Source organism: Haliotis cracherodii, unplaced genomic scaffold (assembly GCF_022045235.1).
Source record: "Haliotis cracherodii isolate W230 unplaced genomic scaffold, xgHalCrac1.p SCAF_3, whole genome shotgun sequence".
Lineage (NCBI taxonomy): Eukaryota > Metazoa > Mollusca > Gastropoda > Lepetellida > Haliotidae > Haliotis > Haliotis cracherodii.
In genome coordinates this window covers 46,135,233-46,147,867 of record NW_027266286.1, presented here as the reverse complement: position 1 = coordinate 46,147,867, position 12,635 = coordinate 46,135,233, and the positions used below count along the sequence as shown (strand labels likewise).

The 12,635-nt window shown below is 41.5% G+C and overlaps 1 protein-coding gene across 1 annotated transcript; it reads right to left on the bottom strand.

Annotated features, from left to right (window-relative positions):
• Positions 1-260: 260 nt before the first annotated feature.
• On the bottom strand, positions 261-12,584 carry LOC139474810 (putative per-hexamer repeat protein 5). Its single transcript, XM_071257934.1, has 10 exons — positions 12,162-12,584; positions 10,083-10,124; positions 9,371-9,724; positions 8,025-8,486; positions 7,093-7,164; positions 5,709-5,741; positions 4,530-5,159; positions 3,474-4,163; positions 2,069-2,140; positions 261-1,371 (listed from the first exon to the last, which is right to left on the bottom strand). The coding sequence occupies exons 1-10, from the start codon at positions 12,220-12,222 to the stop codon at positions 1,181-1,183; spliced, it is 2,607 nt and encodes an 868-aa protein (XP_071114035.1). The 5' UTR covers positions 12,223-12,584; the 3' UTR covers positions 261-1,180.
• Between the last annotated feature and the right edge of the window lie 51 nt (positions 12,585-12,635).

The following is a 12,635-nucleotide window of genomic DNA, read 5'->3' as shown; positions in this document are numbered from 1 at the left end:
AACCCACGAGCACGGGTATGTTGCTGACAAACCTAGAAACATAATCAGCATGAATCGAGATTCAAAATCCAAATTTTCGGGTATGCAAAAGGAATTCATTGTAGTGAGTGAATTGTACCGCCATAGATGACTAGGCCACCTGACGAATTCTACTCTCTTGGTGCAGCAGGTTACTTGTTACAGAGGCGCAGCGTGGACGATGCTAAGTGAGGTACAAGTTTTATTTTACATTCGTATATTTTAGACAGATATGTGATAAATACAATTGTTCATGTACAAAAAATATCACAATGATATAAAAGTATGAAATAACATGTTTAAAAGTTCTTCACAAGCAGGTACTAACTGCTTAGCTGAGTATAAGGCTTTACATTTCAGAGTATCAGAGTAGTATCAGAGAAGTATATTGTTATCACAATGTGACACCGTGGACAAAATAGTACATATGTACAAAGACCACTTTATGTATACTCTACTAACCTGTTGTATACAATATCATTAACTAATCCACACACAGTACTTATTCAACGATGCGCCATTGCCTATCTTATGTAACTTGATATACTTAAACTGACCAATCAATTATTTACGCAAACATATATGCGTGGAAGTAACATTACAAAATGGGATTTAGAATGTGGTCTACGTGAACAATTCACAGCGTAATGTTCCTGCATACGTACATTTCCCCAAAAAAAACATTTCTGAAACAGAATGTACGAAACTTATATTTTGATAAATATTATATATAAATAAATTCATATCAGGCTATTAATCCATCAGGAGTAATTGCTTTGGAGGATTACAAGATAAGGTCGATGAGGGTATCAGTAAGCAATCTTCAGACTGAATTGTGAACAAAGAAACCGTATGGTAAACCTTGTCCTCGTCCTTGTCTTTCCTCTCATTTTGAATACATGTAAACTGTACATAAATCTGCTTCTTCTGACACCCGGACACATGGACACCCGGAACCTAGGACAACTGGACTTCAGGGCAAGGAACCACGACATCCCATATGCGAACGATAACCCACACAGCCAGTGTCCAGAAGTAAGCCATTTTCGTTTGGCACCAATGGGCCTGGCACAGCATCAACACATGATGCCGACCATCTTCATCACTGCATGTTCTGGGAGAGTCTCAGAAGAGGTCCAACTGTCAGTGCCACGCAGTTCACTCAGTAGACTTTGTACGTGGGCAGGTAGTTGACTGGAGGGAAGAGGATCTCGTGGCTGGGCTTGTACATCAGGGTGGAGGCGTTACTCTTGAGCACCAGAGTACTTCTACTGAACAGCGTCCTGTCCCAACTCCCGTCAGATGTTGAGTCAGTTGACGCATCGGACTCTGGGTCGCTCCTCCTCCGACTTGCTATAATACAAAAGTGTTGTCTCGAACATATAGTGTATTTATAGGTTTAAGATAGTCCCTAACTCAGATTTCTAGGAGGAAATACAAATTAAATGGATGGTGATGATGTATAAGGTGTAAGCGAGGCGGGAATGAAAATACTGAAATTTGACATGATCAAAACGCTCGCCTTCGACTATTCCAGTGTGTTGATTAAGTAATGTGAAAAGTAATGAGAGACAGTTTTGTACTCGGCTAACTTCTTCAAATGGATAGCAATACATGTATGGTTGAATGGTTCTCCCGTCATGACACCATACTTACCGTCAAAGGCGACTATGCTTGTAAGAGGCTACTAACGGGATCGGGTGGTCAGGCTCACTGACTTGGTTGATGCATGTCCTCGTATCCCAATTGCGAAGAACGATGCTCGTGATATCAATCATTAGATTGTCTGGTCCAGACTCGATTATTTACAGACAAACAAACAAAACCATGACACCATAACTTCGTGATCACGGATTGATGTTGCAGGATGTTGTTATTCGCTCACACATTGAGCTAAATGTAGCTCTCGAACATCCACATACATATGTATTATTTTGTACATAGGCCCCATGACGTAAAAATGGCTATTAAAGCCATACTGACAGTGGAAAATTCAACTATTCGTAATGTTCCATAATGTTGATACGTCAATACCAATTAACACACTCACAGTGATAATATCGACAGACGCCAGCGATGGCTATGAGAAGAACTGTTCCTAGGATACATCCGACCACCAACCCTGAAACAGATGTTAGTAAATCAATATTACATGTGTGTTTAGCCACAATTGATATACTTCATTAAATGAGAACGTGTAGATGCCAAATAAAAAGCCTTTTCGATTGTTCCTCACAATTTCAGTGTTTACAATACTGGTCGGAATAGTATGTAAACGTAACGACGACCAACATTTTGCAGAGAATGTGTAAAGGGTACGTATAGTACATGTTTGACACTCTGTGTAAAAAATATCATTTTATTATTGACCGCCTTCATGGTCCAGTGGATAGAGTGTTTGCCCGGAGAGCTGAATGTCGATCGAGTCATACCAAAAAGACGTTGAAAGATCGAACTTGTTGTTACCCTGCCTGGCGTTCTGCACTAAGGGGATAGAAACGAGGATTCGTCGGGTGGGGGTCAGTATGATGTGTCTCAGTGGGGTATCCATGTTAAACTGCGGCATGGTATCTCAGTGTGCTAGCACTATTAAACCAGTATTAGTCCTTACTAGTACAGGCCGACACACAAACACAGACGCGTGCGCACACGCAAACCTTCATGCACGTCGCTATTATAAGTTAAGTAATCTTGATGTTAATCTTTAGGATTGATCGGTCCAGAATACATCATTTGCAGACTGTCCGTCACAGGGATTGGATATAACGTCCAATGAGGATCAGGTGGTGACAATCTCTGTTCTGCGTTAGCGCATTGCGATGGCATGGGTTGTGCTGACTTGCCTATTTACAGGCAGGTGTTATACAGCCGTTGTCGGCTGTTACAAAACAAATGCTTTGTCTTGCATGAAATTAAAATGACTTCCAAGCTACCTATGCTGCTCGTGTAAGAGGTGACTTATAATTAGTGGCCTGATGTCCAGGCTCGGTGACTTTTATTTGTTTGTTCATTGTACCCTTACAGTGGGGATCATGGATCAATATATCAGTGACCTGCTGTTTGGTTCAGACTCGATTATTTACAGACCGCTGCCATATAGCTGGAGGGGGCACGGGTGGCCCAGTCGTCTACGGCGCCACAATTCGCTGCTCAGAGTTGCATCCCTTTCCGCCAGAAACCTATGATTGTGGGTTCGCCCCGATTTTGTTTCCAGGTTTGTCAGCACCATACCCGTGCTCGTGGGTTTCACCGAAGTGGTAAACGTCTACGACCTGCATCACTTGGGCTTTCCTCCCACATTAGGCTGACACGCCGTTATATAACTGGAATAATGTTAAAAGCGGCGTTAAACACAACTTACTCGCACACTCACTTATATAGTTGGAATATTGATGAGTGCGACGTTAAACGAGAAACAAAAATCATACAAGCAAATGGTGAAACATACCACTTACCTATAAGTTCCCTGGTGTCGGACACGGCGGCTTGTGGTGGTGTGGGCGGAAGTCCTGTACCATCACCTGTTGTCGTGAGGGTTGAGGTGATGGACGTATCCTGTCCAGGACTCCCTGTGTTAGTTGTGTGTATAGTGGGAGACACTGTAGACACCCCGGGTACATGGGGAGTTAGTGTAGTGGAAGGTGTACTGTTAATAGTGGATACATGTGGTGAGCTGAGCATGGAAGACAGGGTATTGGTTATGACAGAGGTAGAAGAAAATGTGCGGCCTCCAGAACTCGAACCAGATGGTACACTTGATGTGCCTGATGCCGTTGCTCCAGAATCTGTAGCAGAGCCCGTTATCCCGATCGCCGATGTGCTAGTTTTGACTCCACTTTCGCTTGTATCTGTCACAATGCTGGACACCCCACTTGTGATATCAGTTGTACCTGTAGCAGTAGTGTCTGTGACTCCGCCTGTCTTATCAGTTGTGCCTGCGGAAATGTCGGTAACGCCAGCTGTTTTATCAGTTGTACCTGTGGCAGTGTCGGTAACGCCAGCTGTGTTATCAGTTGTACCTGTTGCAGTGTCGGTAACGCCACCTGTGTTATCAGTTGTACCTGTGACAGTGTCTGTGACACCACCTGTGTTATCAGTTGTACCTGTGGCAGTGTCGGTAACGCCAGCTGTGTTATCAGTTGTACCTGTGAAAAATACCACCTGTTTTATCAATCCTTGTAGAGCCAACAGTGCTGACCGTTGATACCATATCAGAAGTATGACCTGTGATCCCTGTACCGCTGTGTGTTGATGTGTTCGGCTCTGGAGATGTTAGTGCAACAGAGTATCATCCACGTACTACATGCATAGTTTACGTATTTACAACATATATAACAACATCATGCAGTTAGAATGATACAAACGTTAAATTCATTATCATTGTGTAACCCTTCACCATTAAATATTATATATTATCCTTTTGCACATTGTGGCAGTGTCTGTGACACAAGCTGTGGTATCAGTTGTACCTGAGGCAGTGTCGGTAACGCCACCTGTGTTATCAGTTGTACCTGTGGCAGTGTCTGTGACTCCGCCTGTGTTATCAGTTGTACCTGAGGAAGTGTCGGTAACGCCGTCTGTGTTATCAGTTGTACCTGTGGCAGTGTATTTGACACCACCTGTGTTATCAGTTGTACCTGTGACAGTGTCTGTGACTCCGCCTGTGTTATCAGTTGTACCTGTTGCAGTGTCTGTGACGCCAGCTATGTTATCAGTTGTACCTGTTGCAGTGTCGGTAACGCCACCTGTGTTATCAGTTGTGCCTGCGGCAGTGTCGGTAACGCCACCTGTGTTATCAGTTGTACCTGTGGCAGTGTCGGTAACGCCACCTGTGTTATCAGTTGTACCTGTGGCAGTGTCGGTAACGCCACCTGTGTTATCAGTTGTACCTGTGGCAGTGTCGGTAACGCCACCTGTGTTATCAGTTGTACCTGTGGCAGTGTCGGTAACGCCACCTGTGTTGTCAGTTGTACCTGTTGCAGTGTCGGTAACGCCACCTGTGTTATCAGTTGTACCTGTGACAGTGTCTGTGACTCCGCCTGTGTTATCAGTTGTACCTGTTGCAGTGTCGGTAACGCCACCTGTGTTATCAGTTGTACCTGTGGCAGTGTCGGTAACGCCAGCTGTGTTATCAGTTGTACCTGTGAAAAATACCACCTGTTTTATCAATCCTTGTAGAGCCAACAGTGCTGACCGTTGACACCATATCAGAAGTATGACCTGTGATCCCTGTACCGCTGTGTGTTGATGAGTTCGGTTCTGGAGATGTTAGTGCAACGTTACAGAGTATCATACACGTACTACATACATTCGCATTTACAACATATATAACAACATCATGCAGTTAGAATGATACAAACGTTAAATTCATTATCATTGTGCAACCCTTCACCATTAAATAATATATATTATCATTTTGCACAGTAATATATGTATATTGTGTAAATTAGTGCGTATTAAGTGCGGGATTAAAAGTAAGTAATGACATTCCTCGGCAAATCCATACTTACGGCATAAACAATTTCTTCATATTTCGAATGGGACCACATTAAACATTCCCCCTCAGCAACTTCATGAGAAGTCTTTCAGTTAACCCGTTAGTTCTATGAGTAAAAAATATCTGAATATTGTATTTAATGCTTAATAATTTGTAATTGAACAAGGAAACAATTAGTCCTTGAGACCGTTACCTGAAGAAGTTGGAGTTGATGTCGTCGTTGTACCTGGGGATATGATAGCACATGTCATACAAACACGTCCCATTTTAATTCTGGAAACCCAATAGTCTCGGTCAAAGGTATTTACAAAATTAAACATGCTGTTTTCATGGGAACATACCAAGGAAGAAAAAATGAAAAAGAATTGTTCAAAAACTCAGTAATTACACTATGTCGCCCATGGGCCTGCCCATGGGCGACGAGTGGCCCATGGGTAGGCCCATGTACGAGAATATGTTGATTTACTTAAAACTCATGTTTTTGTTTCGCAAATACATAAATGTATTTCTTTCAAATATCATGACACAAAATTTAACTCATTTAAACTTAATTCAACGATTTTATAGCGTTATCAAAATATTTCGCCCATCGGGGAGAAAAAGGTTTTGCCCATGGGCCGGCCCTTTCCTCAAAATTCATGTTTTTGTTTCGCATCATGTTTCTACAAGATTCAGGTCAATGATAAACGAAAGGTATGACCGAACAAAAATTAAAGGACACTTATGATATATATTGAGTGAGTCGTGTTTCAACTGTCAGTATTTCGCGCGTCAGTCTGTTATGATAATTTTGGAGGAGTCCAATATGATCATTAGGCAGATCATAAATGTTTTGTTTGTGTGTTTGTTTGTTTGTTTGTTTGTTGTTTAACGCCACACTCAGCAATATTCCAAGTATATGACGGCAGTCTGTAAATACTTGAGTCTGGACCAGACAATCAAGTGACTGATATCATGATCATCCATCCACGAAATTGGGATTCGATGACATGCATCAACCAAGTCAGCGGGCCTGACCACCCGATCCCGCTAGTCGCCTCCTTCGACAAGCATAGTCACACGTCTGTAATACAATGCACTTCACACAATAACGCAAAACCCAGAACCAAGGCTTACTCCCCTGGCATTAAATCCAATCGTCCAAACACAGCACGTAAACACACAGGGTAGTTACAACTGGGTAAAACAATAGACACACCCTAGTGGTATAACGCACGTTAAGAACCTGGAGCCACATTTTGACAGTAAACCACGACCATGTCAGGTCACATATCATGCATTATTCAAAAATCTCCATGCACCTCGTGAAAGCACCACCCAAAATGTGTGCAAAGAAACTAAAATCACAGCCACACCAAAGCTTTCTAGAGTAACTGGCCCTAATCACATCCACCGCCTCTACATTTTGTTCTTTTTCCACAATTATCATAGTGTGTTAAACATCAAATATTTGCACATATCCACAAAAAAAAATTTATAACAACTAGAGTGATCTTTATACAAACGAGCCGACTAGACTACAAGCATAAGCTCCAGGAGGTGACCCAACATCTACACCAACTTCGTCCCTCGTATACCTGTAAACACTGGTTGACTTGGCAAGGCGGGGAGTAGCCTCCCCTGTATTTTCGTTGTTGTGATAGTGGTAGCTGTATTGGAAACATGTTTCAAATAGGGGAGACATCACAAACAATAAGACGTGGTTCCTATCTTTTCCATATATTGCATACGACCAACAACAGGTAGGTCCAATGCAATGCCCTGTGCCACTGTTACAGACTCTCTATTTCAGTTCAGTCTCCATGAACCTTTGTTAGTGAGTGAGTGAGTGAGTGAGTGAGTATGGTTTTACGCCGCTTTTAGCAATATTCCAGCAATATCACGGCGGGGGACACAAGAAATGGGCTTCACACATTGTACCCATGTCGGGAATAGAACCCAGGTCTTTGGCGTGACGAGCGAACGCTTTAACCACTAGGCTACCCGACCGCACCTAACCTTTGTTAGACTATTGAAATATGTTAATGTCACTCTCTCAAACAAAGCAATGGTCATGGTGATATTCAGTGAAATGCAGTTATATTCGCGGTAATCAGAGCAAATCAATGCAAATAAAATGTTTCATAAGTCATACTGTCTGAAGGGCAAAAAACGTAGAAGCTTTGTAAAAACGGGATCAGTGTTTCAGTGTTTCCCTGTGATCATTTTATTTGATACTTATTTGCCTTTATATGTACTTGGTCCAAAAACCTATCATGCTCTACCAAATATCAAAAACAACATAAATTGTAGATTTTACAATATCAATATACTTTGTATGTGAAGAAATGAGACTTTAATAAATTGTAACGTCAATTTTTTTTGGAACGGTTGAGGCTACTGTTTTGCCTCTTCATCAATGACATGATGTTATTCACTAAAGTGACATGACTTCACGTTCTTCCAATTTCAAGAAGCCATCCGAAGATGTGGCTTTGTATAAATGACAAGCACACAGAGCAATATTTACCTTTAAAAGGAGGGAAGGGTAGAATCGCTACGGTGGCATTATCCCGCCGGAACGTATTCCTCGCGGTCACGGAGACAGGTGATACTGTATCCCCACTGGATGAGTCTGAGGATGCTGGTTGTGTTGTTGCATCTGTAGTGGATGCAGATGATGAGAATAGCGCGGGCGCACTTGTTGTTGAACTACTGGATGAGTCAGATGTTGACGTTGTAACGTCAGGCGGCGTCGTATCTCGTTGTAGGGACGTTGTTGATGATACTGTTTGTTCTGTCGATGCTGAAGTAATTGGCGATGTCGTATCTGCCGTTGTTGTTGTTGTTACCGTTGTCGTTGTCTCTGTCGTTGTGACCGGAGGTGCAGTGGTGGTCCGACGTTTTAATGGAAACGCATCAATCGTGTTCATACCTCTTCTTGTAGTTGTTGACGTTGTTTGTAGCTGTTCGCCGCATATGACATCAACAACTAAAATGTGTAGTTTTAATTGGTATTAATACACAATCCCAATTTTGCATAGTATAATGTGAGAGACGATAATGATGAAACAGCGTATTTTCAGCTATATCACGACGTTTTGCTTAGATTACAAACTGGATTTGAACCCAGGTTCATATGAGTGCGACACGTTGGATGACATCATGGCAATCCCTAATGTGTTTAAGTGAGTGAGCGAGTGAGTGAGTATGGTTTTACGCCGCTTTTAGCAATATTCCAGCAATATCACGGCAGGGGTCACCAGATATGGGCTTCACACATTCCACCCATGTCGGGAATCGAACCCGGGTCTTCGGGGTGACGAGCGAACGCTTTAACCACAAGGCTACCCGAACGCCCCAGCCCAATGTGTCCATATGATCAATTTTGTCAATACATAAATTGAATGTCAGTGCTATGATGTGTCACACATGAAATTGGTATTGGTATACATTGGTATTTAATTTCTTTCTTTTGTATCACTCGCGCAGCATCCGCAGCATCGTTGTTTTTCATACACACACATACATTTATACACATACATGTATTGATGTACTTGTGTTTTAAGTAAATTATACTGACAAAATTACATGTGCAAAATAAATAGTATCTATGTATATGTGAATGCGCGCGCGCGTGCGTGCGTGCGTGCGTGCGTGCGTCCGTCCGTCTGTGCGTCCGTGCGTCCGTGCGTCCGTGCGTGCGTCCGTCCGTCCGTCCGTGCGTGCGTGCGTGCGTGCGTGCGTGCGTGCGTGCGTGCTTCCGTCCGTCCGTCCGTGCGTGCTTGCGTGCGTGCGTGCGTTCGTGCGTGTGTGTGTGTGAACATGTTTTTATGATAAAGTACAAGAAATAGTAGTAGCAAAAAGAAAACATACCCGTCTGTGCTGTAAGAAGTATGCAGTATCCAGGATCAGGGCTGTTCGACGTGTCTGTCCTTTTGATAGTAAAACTGAGAGGGCCTCTATTGTCGACTCGTTCATTTACCGTGGAAAATCCATTGGGGTTATCACAATTCCAGTTATAATTGGCATTACTCAGTCCAGCATTGAAAAACACATCCGTGAACTTGCATGTTGTGGGGTTCAGTGTGCTACTCGGGGTCACAGTAACAACATCGGGTGAAGAGGACTCTACTCTGCAAGAACACTCGAGGTAGGCATCCGCCATGCCTTTTGAGTCTAGGTAGGCTCCAAACACTTTTAGTGATTCTGCTGTACACATCTGCAGCACTGACGAACAATTGAGACAGTTACATACACGAAATAGAGAGTTGTAAACATACCCTCTAGTACTGGGAACAATAAAATAAATTGATATTGAAGGATATAGACAAAACCTTAGTATACTGTTTTGTAAGAATAGAAAATAAGAACACTTTTGAAGTAAATTGGACGTTTAATTCCTATTATCAAAACGTTACTTCCCCTAAAAGATTAATTATGTGACTTCTACAGGGCTTTATAAGCGTTACTTGGGACATGTGTGGGTTTGGAAGATCAAACGTGAAACAGAGATCAAGAACAATTCAATAAATAAATATACAACATTGATTATCAACCTTCTATCAAACGACCAGTAGCATCTTACCCGGTGTTCCGTCATCTGGGCAGGCAGAGCGAACAACGTGGCCTGAGAGGAGCAGGGATGAAAGAAGATATCAGACAGTAGGGATCAAGATGGCCTTCAACTAAAACCTCCACAGTGACTTGTAGGTTACGAAAGGAACAGGTATTCGAAAAGTAGTAATTAAAGAAAGTAAGTCTGGGAATTTTTAGGCTGTTTTATCATTTTTGACCTAACAACAACACAAATAGCGAGACAGATCAATTCATTTGGTTATCCCAGTTACAGTTAAAAATGGTATTACACAGTTCAGCATTAAAACACATATTAGTGAATTGCAGTAATTTATGGACAATATGTTTTTTGATATTACAAGATTTCCCACAGTTATCAAAACGAAGTGGAGGTTTTGGTGAGCATAGAAGTACGAATAAAAAAAGGGCGAAGCGAACATGCAACAACAGGTAAAGAACATATAGAACAGACAAAACGTGTACGTCTCTAGAAGGGACTTTGCAGTTAAGACAAGATAGACATTGGTGACTGATACGTGTAACTGGCACAATGAAATGAATAAAAAAAAAGAAATAAACGCCAGTATATATAGCAATATTTTATCTCTGTGTGCTGGATGTGTGCGTGTTATATCAAAGTTTAAGACTACTGACACGGATGCTTATATTAAGACCACAATAAACTTAGTATACACATTTTGTAATTCATATTCACGTAAATTGTATGTTCACAGCCATACTATATCTACATCCACACACAAAACATGCAGTCCTGAATAAGCATTCACACTGTGTTTGTCACCCGCACAATTAAAATGTAGTCCTGATTTTTTTTCACATTAAACATGTAGTCCTTTCCGCTGGGTATTGTTCACATACGAAACGTACAGTCCTTTCCAAACTGTATCTCTGACACACTAAACACGTAGTCATTCCCACACAGTATTGTTCACACACAAAACGTATAGTCCTTTCCAAACTGTATCTCTGACACACTAAACATATAGTCATTCCAACACATTATTATTCACACATTTAACGTGTAGTCTTGTTCACAATGTCTCTCTGACACACTAAATATCCTTTCCGCACAGTATCTATCACACGCCAAACCTATAGTCCCTTCCACACAGTGTTTTCAACAAAAAAGCGTATAGTCCTTTCCCCACTGCATGTTCCACACGTAGATATATTTTCCACAGTGTATTTTCAACACTCTAAACATGTAGTCTCAACCTCACTATATCTCTCACACACAAAAGATTGAATCCTTTTCACATTGTATGTTGTATACACTAAACGTGTATTCCTTTCCAAACTGTATATCTCAACACTTAACGTGTAGTCCTTAAAGTTCTGAAAACTGTATCGTTGACACACCAAACGTGTCGTCCTTAAAGTTTCCAAACTGTATCTCTCAAACACTAAACATGTAGTTCTTAAAGTTTTCAAACTGTATCTCTCACAAAATAAACCTGTCGTCCTAAAAATGTCCACAGTGAAACTCTCAAAAACTAATCAATGACATGTAGTCCTATCCACAATATGCATCTACCACACACTAAACATTTCATCTCATAAACACAGCATACTTCAAACACAAATCCCTTAGCCATTTCCATGGATCCTTTCGTACTGCAATCTCATCTCGCACATTAGATTATTGTTGTAGTCGCATTCACATTGTATCATTCAAACACATAGCAAAGTTCTATCAATGTTGTACCTCTCCAATATGAAAGTTATATCCTTGGCCTACATTTCACACACTAAACATTCTTCCCTATCAACACCTTAAATACTGATCACCATGCAACATTAAGACTTATCCCTAACACATTCATCATTTCTTCAAACGCACACAGTATGCCACACAATATATTGTTTTATAAATATTTTACTTACCTTTCACGCTCTAAACATATAGTCTCCCCGTATTGTATTTATCACGCCTGAACACTTAACTATATCATCAGTCTATAACACACTGCAGAATCAGGTCGAAGACTTCACAGAGAAGACAATATCTTGAGTATACAGTTCAGAATACAGAGCATGTATACCTGGTATGTGAAAAGCCCATACTCACCAACCAGGAACAATGTATTCCCCAGCAGCACAACAAAGGTCAATCCATTACACGTTTTCATCTTGGAATGATCTCTTACAATACGACAAGCAGTGAAGTCAATACACTTCGATCAACGTGACGAAACTGTTCCCGATGTACACGAGGAAATACAGTAACATCCATGGTAGATCGCCTCTCCCTGGATGTGACATCCGCAATAGGTCTCTGGTGGCGAGTTCAGACAGTTGTAGTCAAAAGGTTCCTCAAGTATGTGACGCAATCACCCCCAACAGAAATAACGTAACCTCCATTCAAACGGTGTGAAAGTAACATAAACCTAACGTAGCACAGTCATTCAGGTGCTGCTACGAAATCGTTTCAGTTTCCATACAACTCTATTCATGCACTAATGTTTTCACAGACCAATGGCGTTAAACCATATAAAAGCAGTTCTGGCTTATTCAAATACACTCGCGAAGATGAGGATTGCTA

Excerpts from the sequence above, each read along its gene's own strand:
- LOC139474810 (XM_071257934.1), bottom strand. The coding sequence starts at position 12,222 with ATGAAAACGTGTAATGGATTGACCTTTGTTGTGCTGCTGGGGAATACA. Across the intron at positions 5,742-7,092 it reads AAGTCAACCAGTGTTTACAG|GTACAACGACGACATCAACT; the intron begins GTATACGAGGGA and ends TCATATCCCCAG. Across the intron at positions 2,141-3,473 it reads CGACACCAGGGAACTTATAG|GGTTGGTGGTCGGATGTATC; the intron begins GTAAGTGGTATG and ends CATCTGTTTCAG.